The following is a 25,078-nucleotide window of genomic DNA, read 5'->3' as shown; positions in this document are numbered from 1 at the left end:
CCATCCATCCCCATGAGCTGGGGGAAGAGGGGAAGAGAGGGGCACTCGACAAAGTGGGCCAGCAGCCCTGCCTGGCTCACCTGCAGGGAGCTGTCTGTGCATGCACCAAGCTGCAGCCAGAGGTGACAGGAGGGAATTTGGCAGGCTGCAGGGTCAGGAGAACAGGAGAGAGCTGTTTTGTCTGATGCCAGGAGGCAGGGCTGTAACAGCTCCTCTGTGCTGTGCTCAACTGAATTTTAACTCAAAATTTAGCAGTAAAAGCCTCAGATTCACATCCTCAACTCCAGATTTCAAAAAAGCCTCCATGACCTCTCCTGCTCAGGGTGCCCACAAAGCACCAAAGGCAGCACAAAGCACACAGCCACCACCTCCTGCTTCTCATCTTCCCTCAAACTCCGCTTCAACCCAGGCAGTGCAGGTGCTTGGATGAAAGCAGAGGCCAAGCCCCATGGTACAGCAGCAAGTGCCATCACTTTCCCCCCAGGCAGACCCCAGGGCTGTTTGGATGTATCAGCTCAGGGCTGGAGGCAATCAAGGGCAAAGCAGGTGCAGCCCTGGGACACGGGATGGTGCTGGGGAAACCAGAACTGCCAGCACTCAGTATAAAAGAGAGTGAAGAAAACAAGGCCCCAGCTGCAAAGCTTGATCAAAGCCCAGCAGAAATCCACACGCTGCCTGCAGAGGAAACGGGCAGGGGAGACGTGCCGGGTGGCAGAGGCCTTGGGTGGTTTGCTGCCAGCTTGCACTAAGGCAGATAGGAAAGAATAAAATCAGTTATCCCTCAGCCTGAAGTAAATCACAAGATGCATCCCTCAAGAGCAGAAGGTGAAGCCCTTGATCAGACAAGCAATGGCTGGCATGTAATTCCCCTTGATATTGCCCAGTTTGAATTTTAGTGCTTGTGCAGGGTGCCTGACTGACAGCTCAGGCAGCTGCAGGCATCTGTTTCCATGCAGAGGAGCAGAGCACACAGGCCCAGGCACGAGCATCCCCACACCAGCCCTGCTGCTGGCTGGAGCTGCAGCGAGAGGATGCATGTCCTGGGAAAGAGGACAGAGCTGGGCCCCTGCCCCATGCAGCCCTTGCACATCCCGCCAGAACTGGGCACGCAGGGGATGGCTGTTGCCTTGTAGGGACAGTCATCTGCCTATAGTAGGCAAAAGTCACATTTGCCACCAGAAATCAACAATGTCCCCGGGGACTGACTCACATCCTTGTGACACCTCCCCATACCACAAGAGCTGGGTGGGAGCTGCAGAGATCAAGAGTAACGTATTCAAACAGTGACCCAGTACTAAAGAAGTAGTCTCTTGGACATCCATCCTCCCTTAGTACCTCCCTGCTTCAGGATGCATCACGGGGTCGGCTAATAGCTAAACCCATCAGTCTTACACACTCCTGTAAGACAGAAACACCTTATTTCTGAGGACAACTCCACATCCAGGGCATGAGGCTGCTTATCCTGTATTGCTGACCATGGGACCAGCAATTGGCCTGAGAGTGGTTTGCATGCCATCAACATTCAATAGCAATGGTGAAAGTTAGAGGGGAAAAAATGAAATTAGACTTGGATCCAGTAAGCACACATCATATTAAGAGCAAAGAAAGAATTGCACCCAATTAGAGACATATGAAAATATACTAAACCCTCAGCTAATGTACTCAAGCAAAGATCTGTTGACTTCTGTAATAAAAATTAACTTAATTGCTCACTTCTTCCCATTAATACACTTAGCTCTAACTCATCTGTTTTGCTGCATGCCAGTTGAAACACTATTTCTGCAACAAGGATCCACTCCAAAGCCAAATTACAGCAGATGCTGCCTGAAGAAGTTCTGAAGGCAACTTTGGCGAGAAAAGTTGACTATTGAAGCTGCTCGAAATTCAGGACTGGTGCAAGCATTAGGACTTAGCAAACAGCTCACCGCTAAGAAAGTAAACCAATGCAGAGCTGTTAAAAGAGGCTGTTCTGAGATATTTCAGGACTGCCTGGCTTTTTTCCTCTACAGCACCTGAATCAACGAGGGACTTGGTAATTTCTGGAAGTCTTGTGTACACTCTTTAAATCAAACTCTGGTGCTGAGTTTTCCTCACCTGCCGAGAGGGAATACATCTGAACAATATCATGGAAATTGCAGGGATGATGTAGCTTAAAGAGGGATTTGGAAGGGAGAACATTTATTACCAGCCAGCTCCCAGAGCTTGCCATGCTGTTCAGCCACACCACGTGCCTCTGCACATCTTTTGTCAGCGGGGGCTGCACGGAGGCACAGCTTTTGCAGAGCAAACCCAAGCAATTCTGAGGGCAATCACAAACTAGCGAGTCATCACCCTTCAGGTAAGATGCAGTAACTGAGCATGTATTTGCTCATAACCTGCCCTGATTGCAAAGTAAACCAGGCTTATTTAAACTGCTGCTTTGGGCACCTTTTCATTTGAAGTGACAAAGATGATTTAAGAAAACACATTTTACCCTGCAATTGGGGCCAGCTAAAACATACTTGTGGTGGATTCCCACAGCTCAGCTGCCAGAGGGTACCTTCTGGCACGATCACTTGTGATCACACGAGTGCCAAAGCAGTCCTAGAATATTGTGCTTTCCCACAGGAGCTGGGCACAGCACCTGAGTATTTGTATTTCTTTACAATTTATTTCAGTTTTTAACCAAACCACATGGTTTTCCTCCAGAAATACTCTGTGCCCAGGATAAAATTTCAGGGTGTTCCTGAGGAAGGGAGCACACATTGACCAATTTATTTCTTTTCCAAGGGAAGAATGGCTCACTGCATTCCAGTGCTGATCCCACATTCACCTCTCCCTTACTATTTTTGCTTTTATCCCCCTACAGCTCTCACTGAGGCTGAGCTATCAGTGTGTTTTGCCACTACACAAACATACCTTGTTTCTACAGGGACACTCAGAAAATTAAGAGGGATCAACAGAAGTTGCAAATACATCCTTCAATTGAAGTGCATTCAAACCCCATGTAGAGATTCTCATTTCAGATTAAAATGACTTTAAATTACTGCTTAGTCTTCTGCCAAACAGAGCCCCAAGAAATGTTTCTTGCTGTGAAGAACTGTGAAGTTTAAATAGTCAAGACTGGCTGAAAGCGTAGTTGTGATATCGACTTCACACCTGGGCAGATTAAAGTGCTTACCATCAGAAAGGGAGGGTCCTGGCCACCTTGGAGGGAAACTCAGACCTGCCAAGATCCAGTCTGCAAAAACAACATCCTTCAAAACAACCTTTGCACCCTTGATTCTCTCTGGACTGGATCAGGTAAGCTGAAGAGATCACACAAAAAAACAAAATAGAGAAAAAAGACCTGACAATAACTGAAAAATAACAAAGAATGGTAAAAATAAAGCAAATGGCTGGTCTGGAATTCATACAAAGGGAGTAAGAGTGCTCAAGGCCAGCACAGAATGTGCAACCAGTAAAATCACTGCTAGGAGAAAGCTCTGGCCAGCCATGACAAGATTAGCCTGAGCAGCCTTTCATTGTCCCTGCAGGAATGCAATACCTCCTCAAAAACCATGGAGTCTCCCTGAAAGCATTCAGGCTCTAAGACAAGAAGGACGCCAGACAGAAAATCTACAGATATACCCTGGTTAAGAGACAGTTCCACAATTTTCCCATGACTTACAGATTTGGGTCCATCATTGCCTTCTCAGAGGAAGCACTGCAGGAGAGATGAGCACTGCAAAAACCAGCAAGGCAGCAGAGAAATTAGGAGCCCCAGCAACAAGTAGAGCAAAGGCTATTGGATGCACAAAGGCACTGAGAATACCAATTCCTCTTGAAAATAAACTTAAAACCATCCCTGTGGAACTGCCCCCTATACTGCCAAAGCTTTGGCCAACCTACAGAAGGCAATACTGATGGTGCACATCGCATCCCTGTGATTAGATGTCTAATAAACATGCTGCTTCTAGCCAAGTTAGACCATAAAAGCAAAGTTGATTTTCACCCTTTCAGAGCAGACTGCAGAGTTTAGCACTTGATTCCTTTACCCTGAAAATCAATGCCTCTTCCCACCCTGGGCATCCTGCTTGTGATCATTCACTGCCAGACAGCACCAGTGGGGACGGGCAGCTGCCAAGCTGCATCAGGAGACAGCCACGCTGCAGCTCCTACCCCGGGAGAGACCACATTACAGCAGTTACCCAACATTTAGAGACCCCTACTTAGCTTCTTCATATCAGCATCCACTAAGGGCAAGACTGAAGCTTCATCTCCAAACTGCCTTGTTCCTTCAGCTGACTGCAAGGACCCAGTTGCTGAAGGTAGAGCAGGCCCCAAGAGAAAGCTCAGTACCCTGCACTCACCAGCAGACAGGCAGAAAAGGGGAGGGAAGTCTCTCAGCAGGTTTGGAGCCTGTTCCAGCCCCAGAGCTGCATTCCCATAGCCTTACTCATACTGACTTCTCTGGGTGGCTCTATACACCTGTGATAAGCAATATAAACCCACTGAGGTTAGCAGAGGGATTAAAAGTATATGGCTTCAATAAGCCTATATAGGCATTCTAGGTTGGGGATAAAGCAAGCTGAAGGGTAAGGCTGAGCAGAGAAGCAGACAGCTGCTTTGGCCTCAGCTACAGGCAGCATGTCCTACAGATCCTGCCCTGCTCACTCACATCCATGTGTACCACAGACACAGCTTCACCTCCCCCTTAGAAAATGAGGCTCCTCAGGCAAGCCCATGGGATAAGATCCTGATCTCTTTCTGTGCACTGAAGTAGCTGATCTGTATGGGGCTGCTTAAAAAAGTACCCAAGTAGGGAAGAGAAAGCATAAATCAAGCTCTTGCTTTTAGAAACATACTAAAAATACACCCTGCTAGAGAAGATAGCACAACAGCTAAACCACCTGCTAGAAAAATAATACTCAATTGCTAAAGTGCCTAAACACAAGTGTACATGATTTAGAGACTCTAATTTGGGTAAAGATAGTTGAGATGGGCCAACTTTCCAGAAGAGTCATTAACACTTCATAGATGGCAGGCACTGACTTTGCTGCCCAACTTCTCTTTCTGACTCTTACTAACTTTACCCTCTGGTACTTTCCTAGGGGTGATAGGTAATAAGGATCTATTTCTCTCTGCTGTTTTATGCAACTTCTTCAGGGCATGAGAGTTTCACCCTAACACAAAGACATGAAACAGCAACCAAAGCTTTAGCATAGTAGACTCACACAGTTACTGACAACCCACCTGCAGCCAGTGCTCCAGGACACACAACCAAGCACCTTTGTAGCAGGTCCTTCTCTGCAGGATCTGGGAGAAAAACCCCTGTCTCCTATTCACTGGGGCTTTCAACACCCACAGTTCCCTTTCTGCTACAATTCACTCCACACCATCCTGTAGCAACTTGGTCTTTGAAAGTATATAGAAGACGACACTGAAGGTGTTGTTCTGTGCTGCTGGCAGGAGACACGGAAAACCAAGTACCCCTTCAAGGCCAGGAAACTCATCTCCAGGGCTGAGCTTGTTAAATGGTGGCCCTGAGCCCAGGTGGACATGATCAGGGCCCTTAAGTTGCCCACAGCTAAGCCTCTGCTCTGTTATGCTGGTAAAAGTCTGTGGGTGCCATGTCTTTTCAGCTTTTCCTTCTACCTTCTCAGCCTGCCATGGAGTTCATAGCTCTCAAGATGACAAAGCCTGAGCTGTAGCCTGTTTTTCACTGTTATTGTCTCAAAGGGTTCCCAGATTTACAGCAGCAGGACGTATTACTGCATATGCAGTATGTGCTCCTGCTGCTCTGAAGTTACAAAGAGAGCATAAATTAAGGACTGGATTCTTGTGCCATGTCTCTGGTAGCTGTCAGGCAATCCCAGAAGGGTCATGCTCCTGCCTTTGAACTTGATAGTTCACTGTACAGCCTCTTGTTTGTGTCCTGCTCATACAACACATTGAATAACAGACCTGCCAGACAAGATCAGAGCTTTAAATATTAAGTTGCTTAAAATATTATCTGCATATTGCAAGAGCTCTGCAAATGAACAATATTACATACTTACTGAAGAAGACTTGAGGATAGATTTACTGTGCAAACTACAGCTCCAATCCAAACCAATTAGAGTGAAGAAAGATTTCCTCTACCTTAAGTGCCATGGATCATAGCCCTTTGCCTCCATCTTTTCACATATCTTTACAGGAACAAGAAATTAAAGATATGCTTGGTATTTCTAGGTTTACATCCTGCACAGACTGGAATTCAATTAACATTTTTCTGCAACAAAACTTGGAGAAGCACTTCAGAGCTGCTGCTCACAATGCAGAAGCCACCGAACGAATGATACTCTTGTTAATGCTCTGCCTTTCCCTGCTGTGCAAGCCAAATCCTTGAACACTAAAAGCACCTCAGCATCAGCTGGGTTCACAGACATCCAGAGCAATTTTTCAAGTTCCCTGACTTTTACAGACCAGGGGGGAAGGGATCTGGTGTGCTTTAATCCTTTCTATGAACTCAGAAACAGTTTTCACTCTCTAGCACTATAAATTAAGCTGGCTGCAGTTATTCTGTTCCTGGTTATGCTGAAACTTACTGGCAATAATTTGATGACTATATTTTCTTGCCCTTTTTTTTCCCTTCTTTTCCAAATTAACCTGTGAATTTAGTTACCCTTGTAGTAAGTAAATAATGCAATGAAACTGGAGATTTTAGCCAACACATTCACATCTGGCTGCCTGCTATTGTGGATGAAGATGCTAAAAGCATCCTTTACTTTGTAGGGGGAATTTATTGTATTCACTTCCCAGCCCTTCAGACTGAAAGAACATGTTCCCTGAGGCAATCACAATCTTTTGCACTCCTCTATGTTTCTGTAATCTAAAAGACTAATCAGTTTTTAGACATCAGAGAACTCACCTTTGCAAGTCATTAGACAAGTAGTACCCCACCCATTCTAGAGACTGGAAAACTCAGGTCAAGAATCATTCAGGGATGGAGCTTCTAACCGTAAAAATAGTCCAATCTGTGCAATCCAAGCCACTATTATCTAAAGATGGAAAAGACTCTGGTTTATTAGTGTATACGTAAAAAATAGATGCAATTAGGGAACAGATTCCATTTGCTTGGCTGCCTTTCCTTTGCTCTGACCACTGTAACACCTCATCTCCTAAACTCTGGTAACAAAGATATACACAGGCGCAGATTACCTCTGGATAAGTGAAGGGGTTACGCTGTACAGTTCAGAGTGTAATAAATAAGGTGCTTCTCTCGAGTGTGACGGTATTCTGGAAGTCTTAACGATGCCTCTTCTCATTCATGTGAATTAATAAATGTGACATTGATGATTTATTTCAGTACAAGCTCTTTCCCAGTGTCAGTAAGCACAGCAGAGTCCAGCTCCGGGCTGGATCCTCAGGACCATAACAAATACTGGCTCTTAAAACCTTCAGTAAAACCTTCTTGGGATCTCATCAAACTCAAGTGCCCGTGTCAGTTACTCTCAATTATTCTAACTATAAGGACATGTCAGGTACACAAAAGACACGATTCAGACAGCATGACTGCCCTAAAAGGATAACTTTAATAGAATGCACTTGACAGTGAAAAAGCAATAATAGCTATTTTGGGAACAAAAGAAAAATACAATGGATCTGATGACTAAGTGTTCTGGTCCCCAGTGTAAAAGCAAAGTAGATCCCTGTCGTATTTAACTTGATTCCTTTGAATTAAACCTTTCCATTAAAAGTTTCCCACAGTAGCTTTAATATTTAATTATGTATTCCACCAAAGGATAGAACAAAATCTTTGCAAAGGTTTTTTTTGTGCATGTGAAATATTTATCAGCATATCTCTTTGGACAAGTATTTTTATCCCCCAGGCTGGGAAAAAGCTTCCATGTACAAATCAGTTGCAAAACATTTTATTTTACAGCTTGAAAGTTTCCTATACTTCGGTACCTCATGCCGTGACTTTGTTATTTCACTTGTTAATGAATGGTAATTAAATCTCTTTTGGCTGAAAAGGTTGGAGGGCTCCTGCTGTATTACAAAAACAATTTCTGAAAGTTACAAAAATGCCCGAGTGTCTAGAAATTAAAGAGTAAAGTTTGCCATGTTTTGAGTCCGAGTTTGAACCGCTTGGAAGGATTTATGTGGGAGAACAGCATGTCCCAGGCAGTGTGTACAGTCTCCCTGGTGGAACAGAGGTAATTATGTCACTTTGTGTCTACCAGAGTAAACAGAATCACATTTTTAATAATGAACATTGTGGTCACAAACTTCCTTGATCTTCCTAACAGCTGTAACAAACACTGCATAAACCCCATTATGTTTCTGCACAAAGAGCTGCTACATGGGTACATCTAAGTCAAGACTTGTTGTTTTGCATTTGCTCAGTAGGGCTTGAAACATCAGCCTATTAATTTTTCTCCTTTTCTCATTTCTTTCAGGTGCTTTGAGTCAGAAGATAAATTGAATGAATGCTTAGAGCAGAGGTAGATAAAGGGGAAATAACTACAAATTAAGGCATTTTGTGGTGTTATAGAGCTAAACAGAGACATAGTCTTGAAGCAGAAATATCTGCATGGTCTCCAGTATTCAGCTACACCAGCGCAGGCTTCTGCTGGCATCATACCATCAGTTCATAAACCAAAACTACATTAATTCCACTATCAAATGCCTTTTCCTGAAGGCAATCCAGTGATTTCAGAGGGAAAGTTGATTCTGAACTTCTTTCAAGGTTACAGTTTCTGAAATAACCCAGCACAAACAGAGTTTAGCAAGGGACTGGGAATGTGATGGGTCCGCTCCTTAGCCATAAACTTTGGGAAGGGGTCTGCTGAGAGCAAAGATCCCCCGGTGAAGCGAGGAGCATCAGGGCTGTGGTGTGGGAACTCAGGCGCTGTGTCAGCCAAGAATCGCTCCTTCTCCCTTTAAACAGAAACAAAAAAAGAAAAGGAAAATACATATTCCATTCTGCAGCCCAGTGATGCTTACAAACGAAGGAAATGTGTCCTCCAAAGTTTCTTTGATGCAACCATGTATCAAGAGATCATTAAAAAATTGTTGATTAAAGCCTGTTAGGCTAAACTGCCAAGACTAGGTGTCTGTTTGGATCTAATTACAGGCCTACTGATGGGGTTTGGAATTATTAAAAATTAGAACTAAATGAGCTCTCTTCGTGCTGTACTCCCCAAAACGGGCAGAGCACCTCATTAGAGCAAGTTTGTACATGAGCTCCGTGACTTCAGATTTCTAATCACCATCCCATTCTAGCAAGAGTATGCCTGCTTTCAAGCAAACAGCTACATTCATCAAAGGGAGGTATTTTTCCTTTGTTGAATTTTAATGAATAAATAGTGTTATCTGTCTTCATATTTTAACAAAGTTCTAGTGATAATTACCCTGCCTGTGACATTTGCAGAAAACAAACAGTGTGCTGTGGGTGCGCTGATAGCCCCGGGATACTGTTTCATCTGAGGATCCAGGAGGGTTTGAATTGGATGGCCTTAGAGGAGGGAACACAGGTTAGCTGGTTCCGCTCTTATGAGGTTGGTGAGGTAAGCACAGCTAAACAAATACAAAGGGTAGTGTTTCAAACTCACTGTGATGTTTCCTCATGTGAAGGTTTCAGAGAAAAGTCTTGTGATATTTAAAGTTAACCAAGTGGGGCTTTATGAAGTAGTAGTTTCTGACACCAGCAGAGGTCCCAAGGCCTTACAAGGGAGGTCTGTGCCACTACTTTTATCTTCAGTCTTTTAGAGTGAGACACAAACAGGAGTGCAACCACGCTTTTGCAAAATCTAGCCTTGTCACATTCGCACCCTTTGTCAGTCCCCAGTAAGGGAAAAGAAAATACTTCCTGGAACTGATACTTTTCCCTTTGTCTTGAAATAACTGTGTTGAGAGAAGAGGGAGTTCAGAGAAACCCTGTAGGATTACTACTTATACTTCCTTTCCCAAATTTAACCCATATGGAGGTGGGAGAAGAGGCAAAAGATGGCACAAATGAACCGAACCGTGAAACTCACTTATAACTCGTTTTAATTGTATCAACATAGCACTAATGGATGTGCCAGCTGACAGCACTAAAAACTAACATGCTGTATTTAGATGGCTCATCCTATCTAACTATTGGGCTTCCAACACTGGGGAGAGAAAATAATCCAAGGTCCATGCTCATTCTTTCTTCATGCTCCCATGGAGACAACCAACAGATGTGCTCATCATTATGAAAAATCCTATACAGCCAAATACTGTAATGTGTTACACAGAATTAATGTGCAAGCAGCCACGTGAAAAACCTCCCAGTTACTACTGACATCCCTCATTGCAGTTATTTACATATTAGGACTGAAGGATCAGGTCTGTGGTGTGGATTTACGCTTCAGGTTTTCTCACCAATCTGTATCAAGGTCAAACTGGAACCCTGGTGCTAGAACTAGGAAAAGTAGTGAAAAAAGGGTGCAAGAAGCAGAAAGAGAGAATGAGAACAGTGAGAAAGCCTAATACATCTGGGAAAGACAACATTCAGAATCTGAGATGAGAAAGGGAGGATTTTAAATTCACAACTCAGAATCTTGAAAGGCAGATTTTCAGCTTGAATGCAAAACAAAGCTGAACTCCTGTTGCCACTCATATTCCTTCAGTACCATGGAAAGCTGCATTAGTTCAGTATCAAGACTTTAAATCACAAACCACAACTGTCTTGTGCAAATCAATAGAAGTTTTAGATGGTATCTTGATGTGAGGTTTTCTGAGAGAATTAATTCTCTTTCCTAGCAGGGTAGTCAATAATGCTATTAATGCTACTGTCCTGACAGGATCCTCTTTTTATTAGCAAAACCAGCCACATTTATTTTAGGCATGATGTTAACATTAGCCAGCTTGGTAAAGATCAAGTCAGTGGTTTTGTGTCAGCTGGGATTTGGAGGAACCTGAGATTGCAGGAATCAAATGGCTCTGATTCTTTGGCTACCCTCTACACACCAGGCAGTGCCTGTCCAGCCCAGTGTGAAGCAGGAGTGATGTGGAGTGGCTGTATATCAGGGGTGAAGGACTCCTTGGGGAAGGATTTGTCTGTGCAACAGGATCTCTGTGGCAGAAGGCAAAAGACATATCACACACAACTGGCAGCTTGGAGAAGGAAGGCTGTACAAAGTTGTTTCCTTTGCCGCTGGGTAACACAAAGCATAGTCTAGAGACTACAGAAGCTACAGTTGTCCAGGACTGATATGCCCAGTTATGCACTGGGGTGTGCATATCCTTCAAAGCAGGATGTAGTCCATCAATTTTGAATGGGGAACAAAACAATGAAGGCAGAGGGGAGCCAAGCCCAGCACCTGGCCACATCTTGGCTGCCACAAAGGCAAGAGAAGTGCAAGTCAGGGCTGACAGCATAGTTCTGGTAGCTTCTGAGCCTGAGGTGGGAGCAATGTGATGTCATCATCCTTCAGAGGCACCACTAATAGCATCTGAGGGTACTTCCAAAATACAGATGTCACAGACACCATGGTCATGGGACTACAGCCATGCCTGCCCACAAGAACAACAACCTGACAAGCTGCACTAATGGCAGCTATCTATCCTGAACCTATAAACATCATGATGAATGTGGCACTAATTGACCTGCAACACAACGTTCCATTCATCCTGTGTGATTAACAGACCCTTGCACAGTATTTTTGCATTACTTTAAAGCAGTTATGCCACTAATGAGTTGTGTTTTTTCAATAGCTATGACTAGAATTAATTCTAGGTACGATAGAACAACAAAACACGGCTGAATTTCTTTTCATCTGATGAAGAGAAAGAAACATGATAGCAGGGCCCAAAATGGAAACATTAAAACTATTGTGAAGAGGATACTTAGCTGCTGGAAATGGATTATCAGGCATTATGGTAGCCTCACATATTGATCCTAAAGCTCCAGGAAGGCCATTAGCACTGCACAATTGTTGCTAATTCTAAACATTAAGGTAACATTATGCAATTTGCAGACGGACAAAAGTCACTGTTTATCACTGACTATTTTGCTAAATTAGTCATCAAAACTGTTTGCTGGCTGAAATATGATTAAGGAAGAAACAGATACAGGCAGCTTTGAATTCTATTCAGCAACATAGAGAACTGCTGGCTTTAGTGTGTAAGGAAGAGAGAGGCTGAGGATGAAAAGAGGTGGAATGACAAAAGGTATACACAGAAAAACCCGGTAACAGATCATGTCATCTGACTGCAGAAATCTAAAAAACTTATCTTTAAAAGTCCAGTGACTCCATTTTCAGAAGTGACTGACAGTTTTGGCATCCTAACTCAAAGATTCATTATCACAATAGTCTCATCTCTCAGACTCATCAAATTAGGTCACTTTAATGGACCAGAAATTGGGTAACTACTCATTTTCTAATCATTTTATTTTAATCTAGGAGAAGTTTAATGCTCAGTTGACTGAGAAGAGAAGGAAGGTGCTATCAAACCACTACTGTTTAAGGAGAGACAACAACTACCTACAGGAAAGTTCTTGGGCTCTACCATCAAACAGGTAAAACATCTGGCAAAGCCAGACTCTGAGCATTGCTCCTTTCCCTCCAGCTGGATGTAAGAAGGGAACAAGAATCAAATGGGGAATGTTCTTCCCTGCAACCATTGGCAATGATAGCTGCCGCCAGAAGGGGACAGTCATCAGCCACAGCTATGGCATTCGGGAAGCACAATGACACTGCTCTTACACCAGCAATACACAGTTGCCATTGGAAGAAAGGTTGTACCCTGTATCATATGTTATCTCATTATAACTGGTAAAATGCATGGAGATCCTCGTAATTCTTGAGGACCTGGTGACTGGAAAAGGGGAAACATTGCACTCACTTTTTAAAAGAATAGAAAGGAGGACTCTGGGAACCACCAACCTGTCAGCCTCACCTCTGTGCCTGGGAAGATCATGGAACACATCCTCCTAGAAGCACAGAGAGGACAAGGAGGGTATTCAAGACAGCCAGCATGGCTTCATCAAGGGTAAGTCTTGCTTGACCAACCAAGTGGCCTTTTATGAAGGAGTGACTATATCAGTGGACAAGGAAAGAGCTACAAGTGTCATCATCTGGACATCTGTAAAGCCTCTGACATGGTTTCCCATAATATCGTCTCTAAATTGGATGGACTGTTTGGTGGATGAGGAATTAGTTGGATGGTCACAATCAGAGAGTAGAGATGAACAGCAAAAATGTCCAGATGGAGATCAGCGACAAGTGGTGTCCCTCAGGGGTCCATACTGGCACAAGTACTGTTTAATATCTTCATCAGTGACATAGTGGGATCAATGGCACCCTCAGCAAGTCTGCAGATGACACCAAGCTGAGCTGTGCGATTGTCACACCTGAGAGGCAAATGCCACCCAGAAGGACCTGGCAATGCTCAGGAAATGGGCCCATGTGAACCTCATAAGGTTCAATGAGGGCAAGTGCAAGATCCTGCACCTGGGCTGGTGTCAATACAGACTAGGAGATGAAGGGATTGAGAGCAGTCATGTCAAGAATGACTTGGGAACTTTGGAACTTGATGGATGAAAAACTGGACCTGAGCCAGCAACGTGAACTTGCAGCCCAGAAAGCCAACAGTATCCTGGACTGCATCAAAAGAAGCCTGGCCAGCAGGTTAAGGGAGGTGATTCTGCTCCTCCACTCTGATGTACTGTGTCCAGCTCTGGAGTCCTCAGCACACAAAAGTCATGTACCTGTTGGAGCAGGTCCAGAGGACAGCCACAAAAATGATGAGAGGAATGGAACACCTTTCTTATGAAGAAAGACAGACAAGAGTTGGGGTTGTTCAGTCTGGAGAAGAGAAGGTTCCAGAGAGACCTTATTGTGGCCTTTCAGTAATTAAAGGAAGTTCCTTATAAGGAATATGGGGACAAGCTTTTTAGCGGGGCTTGTTGCAATAGCACAAGGGATAATTGTTTTAAACTAAAAGAAGGTAAATTTAGACTAGATATAAGGAAGAATTTTTGTACAATGGGGTTAGCAAGGCACTGGAAATGGTTGCCCAGAGAGGTGGTAGATCCCCCATCACTGGAAACATTAAAAGTCAGGCTGGCTGGAGCTCTGAGCATCCTGATCTAGTTTAAGATGTCCTTGCTCACTGGAAGGCAGGTAGACAAGCTGCATTTTAAAGGTGCCTTTCAATCCAAATTATTCTATGTGAAAGACCAGACACTAATCTCTGTCCTCTGGGCACCATCTCATCAGTATGAATTATTTAACTGAAGGCAGAACATGTCGGCAACATCTCTGCTAGATGTTCTTGTCCTGGCCCTAGATCATGGCACATCTAGACCAGATTGAACTAATATGAAGGATAACATACAGGAAAATTAAGCAACAATATTATATCACCTCAGTCAAATTTGGCCATATTCTGATCAAAAGGTAAAGCTAAAAAAATTCAGCTTTTGCAGAAGGTTGTTCAGACCAAACTGTTATTTTCCCATACTTGGCCTGCTGCTCCTTGCGTTTCTGAGCCAGGTATTTCTTTTTCACATTCAGAAGCTCGTTGGCAAGTCTTTCAATTTTATATTTGTATTCTTGGCTCTGTGATTCATACATATTCAATTCTGAGGACAAAACCTAAAAAATCGAAAGGCAAAATACAGAAACAGATGTTAGTTTCACTTACACATAAGTTAGTACTTTTACAAGCACTTTTTCCTTTTGTGTTTGATGATATAAGACATCACTACTTTCCATTACATCTCATTTTCTATCATGATGTTTAATGTTTATCTATCATGATGTTTAACCTCTGCTCACCTAAGGACAATTTACAAAATTAAGGCTATGCCATTTAACCACAATAGAACATGTAAAATGTGATCCAAGCATTATGGGAATGGTATTATTATGTATTTTTATACCTATATATCTATGTATATGCTCTTAATGTTCTGGGACACAAATCTGAGTGAAAACCCAAAATTAAGGTCTTAAAAATAATAAAGCAGGGGTTTATTTAATAATAATGGATTTTATTCACAGGGATCCACTTTGTTATGTGAAGTAATTGCATTCACATGGGCAAAGTAGCACCAGGCAGTGTAAAAATGAATACAATGCTGCTTTCATGTGAATCAACAAACTTTAAACAAAGTAGGAGTATGCATAGTATGTTTTCCTTCTTTAAGGAAAACAGCTTGACCTGGCACCACAAAATGGCATGTACACCAGTACACTACAGCATATTGTCCCTGAAATATGCAGTAGCAGTTGACTGCATTAAGGACAAGTGGGAACCATATGGAAAACTTCAAATCACAATCAGTTTGGCTAAACTTTGGCTTCTATTTTACATTTGCTACATTGTTTTTCTTCTCCCTGGAAAGCTAAGATTTGCATAACAGCCTCTTTGTTTCCTAAGGGCCCATCTGCTCCTGCATTTTTTTCCTCACGGTTAGTATAGACGTGATTATGATGCAGTGAACAGGAGATGATGACTTCAACAGAGAGAAGCTGTAGAAGTAGATGAACTCCTGGGGAGACTGATCTTTCACGCAGGCAAGAACAAGGGAAGATCAGCTTATTCTATCAAAGAATCACTTCTTAATATCATGCTTTCAAAGCTTCCCACAAGATTCCTTCAGACTCAGTAAATCCTTCTTTCTAGTGACAAGGAGCTAGGACAGGTTACTCCTGACATCCCTAAAAAAGTTGTCTTATATGTGCATATGCATTACAAAAGAAATGACAAGACTTTAAGACAGGAATCTCAATGCATTCCCACCAGTTTGTTAAAAAGAAAACTAAATGGCTTTGATTTGCTTATTAAAGATCTTAACAGTTCAAGAAAAAAGGAGAATAAGCTCAATGGAAATCTGAGAGCATCCCAGAATGTCCATGCACAAAAAGCAGTTAGAGCATTGTCCTGCTCATATTCTAATAAGATTTTTCCTACATTTTAATGAAACTAATATAATATGGAAAAAAAAAGGAGGGGAGATGCAATATTAATCTTATTTTCCCGATTTACTATATTAAGGTTTGTGCACTGTTCAGTGAAGTTGGTCTGCAACCCTGGCAGCCCCTCAGCCAGAGGCAGAGGGTATCTCTTACTTTCAGTTGCTTAGTCTTCTCTCGGAGAGTGTGCCGGTACAGCTGCAACTGTTCTGCGGCTTCAGGTCCAGGCCGCCGGGCCAAGACAAGCTTCAGTTCCACGTACATCTTCTCCTTCTCCTAAGGAAAAGACGAGAGGAAGAGCTCTTATACAATTACTATAGCAGCAGCGTAACCTGTGATGAAATCGACCTCGCTGAAAAACACAACTCAATTGGGAAGATATTTGCAGAAACAAATCTGCCTGTGTGTCAGTCTCTCCTCACCAGCCATAAGGTATTTAAAGTTGTTGTGATAGCAGTGGGAGAGCTCATTGAGAGAAACATCCAGCTTCTTCAAATCACGAATGAAATCCTCTTAAACGCTGTCATGAGTGAGCATGCTCTACCACAGAGAACATGAAACCGTCACTGGAAGAGCATCCGGGGGGTGGAAATTAATTACTGGTAACTGTGCTTCTTGCAATTTTTCTTCTTATGAGCCATATTGCCATACATTAAGGATCACAGCTTTACCCAACAGGATGTGAGCAGGCTAGAGAAATGTCAGGCTTGGAGTATACAAAAAAATAACTTCTTCTTCTAAGGAAAATCCTGCAAAGCACATGTATACATAAATATATATACATATATATATATATATATAACCTTTTGGTTTAGCTGCAGGGGCTCTGGGAAAGGGAGAGAAAGTATAAATGGTAACAACTATGACTAGCACCATTACTACCAAACAATGTTTCTTAGTCACATGTCTCCTCTTCCTTCATGTTGGAACAGTATACTTGTGGGAATTAGATATAGCCATGCTTGAAACAGAAACCACGTCACGGTACCACTTATAGCTTCCTGTACTGCAGTGCTGCTTTCAGCTGTGTTGTGAGGAATAAAGCTCTGAATAAAGCGACCTTCATAGCTTTGCACATTACAATATTCTTAGTATCTACCCTGTCAGACTAAGATTATTATTATTTAACATTGTATAGGGAGATCTCATCTTTGTCTGCTACCTGGAGAGCTGGAATTAAAAAGGAAGGTTATCTGACTGAAAGTTGGACTAGCAAACAAAAAGTTTACCTCAAGATGCCAAATGCAAAAATGCCAAGCAGGAGGTAGGGTGGGTGACTACTTATACTGGCTTTAGAAAAAAAATCCTTTTTTGCTGTCCTTTTTATAAGCTCTGTTTACAACTCTTACAACAGAATTATTCCACCCATGTGGAAAACAGTGCCATCACATCACCTAGAATTGCTATATTTGGCTTCTCTCAGTGGTTGAGCTAGGACTTGTCATTTTGAAGATGTAAAATTCTGGATGACCAGTCTTCAGGAGCAGAAGGAGTCCAGAGGTTTTGGACCTCAGCATTTTCTGAAAATCGTGCGCTATAATGGTCACAAGTTGAGATCCAAAAAATGGAAGCACTTCACATCATAAATTACTTTTGCAAGAATTGCCCCTAAACTTTGAACAACTTTGTTTATAAGGAAATCTTCCTCGGGACTATCTCTGGAAAAATCAAAACCTCCTGAGATTCAGACTGAAGTGTGCATTGGGGCAAAAGTTAAATTGCCAAGTCACACTCAGCAGACAGTTGTTATGTCACTGGAAGTGGTTTCCACTACCACCTCTTCTGTCTGAGGTAGCACGATTGTACTGCAAGTTAAAAACAATAGCAAAAGAAAAATCTGCCACGTCAAAATCTAGCCGGTCAGTACTAATGTTCCAGCCCTGAACGTATCACAGATTTGTATTTTGGAAGAGTGTAATGGCAATTGGGATAAATATGGAGTAGCTGATGGATTGAAGGTCTTACGTGCAATTGTTTTCCAATTTATTTCTCTCCTAACCCTCTACAAAGGCCAACCAAGCTCTTCAAACATTGTGCAATGGTGTGTATAATAACCCCATTTAGAGACAAAGTGTGCAATTCTATTATAAGGAGAATCTATCTTATGCAACAGAGACTCGTTAGCTGTCCGATGTATATTGTCTCCATAATCCAACAAAGGCAGAACCAGCTGTCTTATAATGCGTATCCTGTCCTTCCTTGCTCAGCACCGTCCATCTCTTTTGCATCTAGTCAATTAATTTGTCACTGGGTTAGAAGCACCATATGTCAGCAAAACATTAAAAGAAAAACCTGGATATTTCTTTCCTCATCAGCACAAGTTTGTATTCACAGGTTGGCATTTCTATAGTTTCTACCATTTTACACCAGCATGCAAAAAAAAAAACCCTCAATTCAAAACATCAATTAATTTCAATCCATTTTAAAATGGCAACCACCAGAGTAAACTTAAGTCAGTCACAAAGTACATGTCATACTACCACCATATATCCATTGCTTGCAGCAGGTATTTTTATCTCTACATACAAGAAATCAGGTGTGTCCAGGAGAGAAAAAAATCAGGACAAATAAAGAAAAACTTTGGCTTCTATGGTACTTTATCCATATTCAAAGGACAGACAAGCTGTGCAATGTGTATTACACGCAGATATCTTACAAATAGCCAGCTATCAGATACAGCATAGAACGTGCAGAAAGACCTGTAGGGTTGTCTGATGTGCGAGTTGCACTCCAAGTAGCTTTCAGTTGCAGTGCATAAATTAATACCCCCAGAAGATGGATCTTTGTGTTTTGGAAACAAGTAAAATGCATGCACGTTCCTTAAAACTAATGGGGCTGGATGGTGAGGAGGTATCCTGGCACTGACAAGGAACTCTTAAGTCAGTGGTGTAGCAGTAATTCAAAAACAAGAGGGTAAGCTGATGTGTTTGGTGCCTGTTGGAAGTCAGTTGATGCTACTGTGACCAAAGTAGAAGTTAGTAAACGTTTATTTCTGTTGGTGGCTGGGCAGATGAGGTTAGAGAGAAAGATCCCCGAAATCCTACACTTGTTGGGCAGGACTAAATCAATTCAGTACAGCCTGTGTAAGATGCATTTTGTTGGCTTGTCCCAAATTGGCTTCCTTCACACTCTCCTCTGTCCTCATGTCAGGCTGCAATCACAACGTCTGTCTTCCCAGAGTTACACGTTTTTGAGATGAAAAGAACCTCAAGTCACAAACACTCTGCAAGGTACTGTTTTCTTGAGAAGATGAAGGAAGATCCATCAGATCTCTCCGTATTTTCATGCTGTTAAGCCTTCATCAGTAAAAGAAACAGTTGTGTCTTCAGATCAGATCTAGACTGGTACCAAAGCTTTTTATTTGATCCTTCCCATGGCAAAATTCACATGGAATTCGGCAGGTGTTTGACTGCAGGACTGAGCCAATAGTATCAACCAGCTTTACTGGTTTGTGACATAAACTAAGCCAAGCTGATGGTGGAGAGATGAGGGCACATTCATATTGTGTATGTAAGGCACACTGGGAGACTCAGATTGAGGGTTATGCTCAAATTTCACACACTCCAAAGAGAATTTCAGCACCTCTGTGAATACCTGCTGTAAAAAAGGTGCTAATAAAACTCCACTTTATTTTTAGAACAGCCTTTCCTGTCTCAGATTTGTTTTTCAGGAGAGCTCCAAGGAGCCCACAGATCTGCCTTTAGGCTCGGCCATGAAGATAAGTTTCTGTATCCCTAAGTCTCTCACCCATTAATTTGGAGGTGAAGGGTGGGGAGCTGAGTGCACTTCCTTTTAAATCTAACTAGCTGCTCGCTCAGCCAGAATCTCCTGCCTGCTTGCTCTCCATTGATTTGAGAAAAAATCATTTTCTTCTGCAAAGGTCCAGCTGGTGTTTGGCAAAATTAAACTGATTCTTCGGGACCAAGTAGTCACAAGTTGGCTCGGTCTACAGCAAGAAAAATCACTTTTGCCACCACAGTCTCACTTCAAAAGAAGCTATTGCTACTGACCAGCACAGCCCCAATTGCTTGGTTTTTGCTGCCAGAGGGACCATCAGCACCACCAGACACATCCCTAAAGTGACACCACAGCATTTTGCTGCTTTGACAAGGAGTGAGGAGCGGTCACTAATGCTGGGATAGACCAATACACTTGGTATTAGCTCTAAAGATGTGGCTCCATTTCATGTCATTTCCTCTCTCACCATGACACCAGGAAATTCCTGGAATGACCTATCTTGTTAGCCCCAGGTATCACACTGTGCCAGAGATAATGGATGGCCATATGTTTAATGAAGATGTATTTACAGCACAACTAAGTCATGAAGTCCCAGCTGCCTCATTTTTATCAGCTTGTCTTTCCAAGCAGATAATTCAACAAATTTACCTGGCAGAGCAGCAAGCCAACAGCCTTCCTCACCAGACCCACAAAAATCCTACTGTGCACCAAGAGCTTTCTATCACATAAATTATTTTAAAAAAAAATCAACAAAACAACCAACACAAACAATCTCAAAGCCTTTGACTCGGGTGTTACTCATTTATGTTAGCTCTTGTCTTCAGCAACTGAGCTAAAGAAAAAACCCGATAAGACAAAGGCGTAGAGCAGAAACGTGCAATGTAGTGTATGGTGACAAGCCCCCAAACATTTAACCTAGCTAAAGCTCCCTATTTTAATTAGTGAAGCACAGAAAGCAATACAGGAACTATAAGCACACTACAGTTCCTCATAGCTTTGGTGAGGAAAACAAGTCAGTCAACGTGCCACTGGGGGTTTCTTGTTTATTGGCATTATAACCAAAATGTCAGCACTATGCTGAACTCCAGGGCCATTTTGTTTACGATGCCATGCAGCAGCAGAGCATCCTTAAGGGGTTGTGATCCTTTTTCAGGAGTGTTAGAAAGGACACTGAAATCTGGATTAATACATACATAGATGTACACTTCTAGTTACAGCTATTTTACCTCAGTAAGTTGCACATTTATTGTGTACATGTGTATACCCAACACAGGAGCTGTTGGTAAGGATATCTATGATTAAAAGTTTTATGAGGTGTAGAAAAAATTAGCATATGGTAACCTTCACAGATTTTATAATAATAGAAGAACGTTGCCTCGAGCACTGAGAGAAACAGGTAGTACAAACTTTCTCAATAAGCACTTTTCAAAAGCTCCTGCTCTTTCTTGTCTATTCCACATCCGTCAGCAAACACCTTTGCAAGCGTGCAGTTCCCTAGAACAGCTTGATTTCAGCCTCATCTAGATCTTCTTCTAACCATCCAATGTGAAGTTTTTATTGGGTAAATTAATTCAGGTTTGAAACAGGGCACTGATGCCCATTCACAATGTGAAAATTCCAACACTGCCTGAGATGCTTTGGCTTTTCTCTCTCTAGCTGCCACCAGCTAGAAGGAAAGGCTGGGATAATCTCCCCTTCTTTGGTGAAATTAGCACCACTCTACATGGAGTTAAAAGAAACTCATCTTATGAGTTATCCCTCCAATTGATAATAATGCTTCTCAAGAGCAAATCTGTTTCCTTTGGTATAGAGCAGACTGTACCAAACTGACTGGTATTTCACAACAGCTTAATGAGATAGGAAAAAACACCTTAGAGCATCTTTTAAGGTCTTCACCCTTGACTCTTTCTTTATAACAGTAAGAGCTGAATATTGCATTATTACCATCTTCCAGAAACAACAAAGTACAAATGTTTCCAGCTGAAGTGCAATTGCAACTTATTATTTTTGGTGTTATTATTGCTAGATACTGGTATTATTGTGTCTTTCTTAGGAAGCGTAGTGGAAAATGGAGGAGTTTTTTTCCAAATGGACAAGTACATTACATATCCTGCACCCCTTTTGATTTCTGAACTCTAAGACAGAAGGATAATCTATCAAAAGAAAATGGCATAGATGCATGCCTCTTGCTGAAATGACAGCTGCAATTGCCTTTTTACTATTAACATTACACAAAAGTTTATAAAATCATTAATCAGATGGTTTAAATTTTACATCGCAGAAGACCATCAATTCATTATCCCCTGCTCTTCTGTATGTGTGAACAGCAACACACATGCACACATATACACACAAAAGAAAAGTAAGCTGTTCCTTGAAGGTGAGAATTACCCTTTACACTGCAGGGATTGATGTAAATATTCCATCTATTTCCACAGTGCCTGCAGCTTGACAGTTGGGCTGAAAAGAGCTTTAAACAAACCTTTGTTTCACATTCTAGTAGCAGCTTGTCTTAAAGTGTCCTGGAGGAGATTCAGGGGCTGATACAAATCTTATCAACAAGGAATCTAAATATTCTAAGTGAATAAGTCTACAAAGCAAACAATGAGAGACATTTCACTGGCTAATAATTACTATATAGTGTTTCAAGCTGAAAAAAAATCTTCTCTTGAAATGTAGACTATTTGACTTAAAACCTCTGTATCTTAACACCAGTGTAACAGCATGTATTTTAGCTATTCAATAACCATTTAGATCTTTAAAATTTCAGATAAATCAAAGGTGAATTACCACAGCTCTGCAGTTAATGACTAGCTGTTCCTACAGGTAGAGGCTTGGGATGGAGATTCCCAGCTTCTGCTCTCACTTCTGACTGATCTGACAGATGACCTCAAAGGGTCAGAGAAACTGCTGAGCTGCTTCTAGAAATACCTACCTACAAGTTAGGCACCTATATCTCTTTAATTGCCTGCTTGACTTAGATCCTTAGATTTGCCTGAAAGATGAGGGCGCTTTAGCTTCAAGTCCTTTTGGTGTTCTGGAATTGGTACCTCTGAACAGCTGTCTCAAAGTCAAGCCACCACTTAAACCTACAAATACCTGTCTAACAAGGCAGCAAAGCCTACATACATCTTTCTGACAGGATAGCAGAGCTTCCCTGAATATGCCAAGTACCTCGGGGAAGAGAGAGTGGTTTCCTGTTACAATTCACAACCTATTAAGAAATAACAGTAGATCTAAGAAACACACAGAGCAATTCTGAAATCATGAATGTTTTAATATATGACTTCCTTCAGACTCACTGTAATCAGAGCTGACCCTCTGCTATCCTTTGAGGAGTTCTGTTTCAGCTTCCTTTTCCTGCTTCTTGAGGCAAACAGAATTCAGACAAACAGAAACAGGACTAAAGGAAAGGGAATGAGAGGGAATCCTAATTTTCATGTAAAGACAAGTGCTGTGCCCAACTGTGCCATCCCCTGTAAAAGATTACAGCTATATCTACTAAGACAGGCATGGGAGGATTTGTGCTCTGAGCCTAAAGGATGTGGAGCAACTGGCTGACTGACGTACGCTGCTTGGCAGAGTCTCCCTGCGCAGGGTTCCTGTGCACTTGGCAGCTCATATCTGGCTGTCTTGGAATGAAGAAAGAAAGAATGGGATACTTTCTATACCTGTGTCTGGCCTCACGTTTCCAATTTAAGCTATTGTTTTTTATTAAAAAACACCACGACACACAGGGATTCTGTCTCTAATTCCCCCAAACAGCCTTAGTGCTGCTGCATCTTTCTGCATGTTGTTTCTCAACATCAGCACCATTCACAATGAATGAAAATAACTGACTTGAGATTGATAAAATCTATTCTGTCCCCGTGGAATGTCTCTTTTTTTGTTGGGTTTTGTTATTGTTGCAACTATCATACAAAATAATAATCCATCACTGAATGGGATGCTGTAGATTGTCCATATCTTGCTGCTGAGGGAAGAGCAGAGCATCCTCGGCTCAACGGAAGAATGCCTGCCAAAGGATACACCTGAATAATAAAGATTCCCAGCTGGCTCTGGGCCACGCTGTATGATAGGGGCTTGTGAACATATTGCTACACTGCTGTTGCATTCCTCCAGTATTTTAAATTCTCCAGCAGCTCCTGGATAGCTGACAGTCAGTATCGGATTGCTAACAGCATTGCAAAGCTCACGCATCGCAATGTATTCAGTCAGCACAGCGAGTCATTTACTTTCCCTTAACAAGATAACTAGTTGATTAATATACTTTACCCTGGGGTGCGCAGCAGATTTATTTCCTTCCCAGATACATGCTGAATACAGGAATGAGAAGTAAACAAGTTTGTTTTCAGTTGTTATTTGTTACTTACTGGAACAACTCCTGAACTTTTTACTCAAGCTTTATGCTAGAGAACTGTCGCTGAAATTAATGGCAATTTTGACTGAGTAAGAATTTTAGGAATGGGGCATTTTACAAAATGTTTTCAGTCTTATGACAGAAGCTATCCATGCTCAGGATTTATGGGTTCAAGCTAGATGTAACACATTTGAATAAAATACTTCAGTGTTCACTGTTTGTGCTTTTCTGATGCAGATTAGACATAACAGCGATGTTCCTTGGTTACTTACACTGCCTCTTCCTTTCAGTATCTGGATGCTGTTAAGTCTTTAATGTACTTAAGCAGAAGTACTGCTTCCAGTCAGGGCAGTGACCATCTTCTCATTCTTCAAGAGGTCGGGATACAAAGAGCTGCTACATGAATTGCCGAAGTTCACTAAAATTCCTCGAAGAGACACAGAAATGAAACTCAGACTCTCAAAGCTCCCAGCACCACCATGCTGAGTAAGCCAATATCTCTGCTCCTTGCTTTTCAGGAGCACCAGGGCTAGACTACAGCAGCAGGTTAGAAGCATGGGAGACAAGTCACAACCATCAACTACAATATACTTCAAGCAAACAATCTCTTCATGCATGCAAAAATTCTTGGACTGGGAGCACCTGTATTAGAATGCAGGAAACAAATCTGTACTTGACATTCATCTATCAAGGATAGTATTTGTGTAATTAAATCAATCTTGCACGATGTGGAGGGATGGCATCTGATGACCCACTAGAGTTCTCTTTCAAGCTCAAACTCAAGATATCAATTCTCCCAGAAAGCTTTAAAAACAGATCACACATTCATGTGTGTTTGCCAGCTATAAACCCCAAGAGATTTTAATTCCACCTGCAGCTTCCTCATCTCTCTAGATGGCATCTGAATATTTCTGGCTAAAACACAATTAGAGCAGCCAAAAATGGTGCAGACCCCCAGAAGTTATTTTCATCTTCGTCTCATTTCTCAAATAAATTTGCACCTTGCTCCTGTCCAAAACCATTTCTCATGGGAAGTTTGTTTTGTTTATGAGGGCAATATAGTTCCACAAAGATTCAGTAAATT

General features: G+C 42.1%; 1 protein-coding gene across 1 annotated transcript in view; it reads right to left on the bottom strand.

The window, feature by feature from the left end:
- Positions 1-8,693: 8,693 nt before the first annotated feature.
- Positions 8,694-25,078, bottom strand: part of CFAP58 (cilia and flagella associated protein 58) — a 57,133-nt gene continuing 40,748 nt past the window's right edge. Inside the window, exons 16-18 of the mRNA XM_062000726.1 lie at positions 16,053-16,172; positions 14,440-14,573; positions 8,694-8,883 (exon numbers count right to left, since the gene is read on the bottom strand). Coding sequence (XP_061856710.1) covers positions 8,694-8,883; positions 14,440-14,573; positions 16,053-16,172 — 444 coding nt within the window. The remainder of the gene's footprint in view (positions 8,884-14,439; positions 14,574-16,052; positions 16,173-25,078) is intronic.

Source organism: Colius striatus, chromosome 8, assembly GCF_028858725.1.
Source record: "Colius striatus isolate bColStr4 chromosome 8, bColStr4.1.hap1, whole genome shotgun sequence".
NCBI lineage: Eukaryota > Metazoa > Chordata > Aves > Coliiformes > Coliidae > Colius > Colius striatus.
This window is presented reverse-complemented; position numbering and strand designations above follow the sequence as displayed.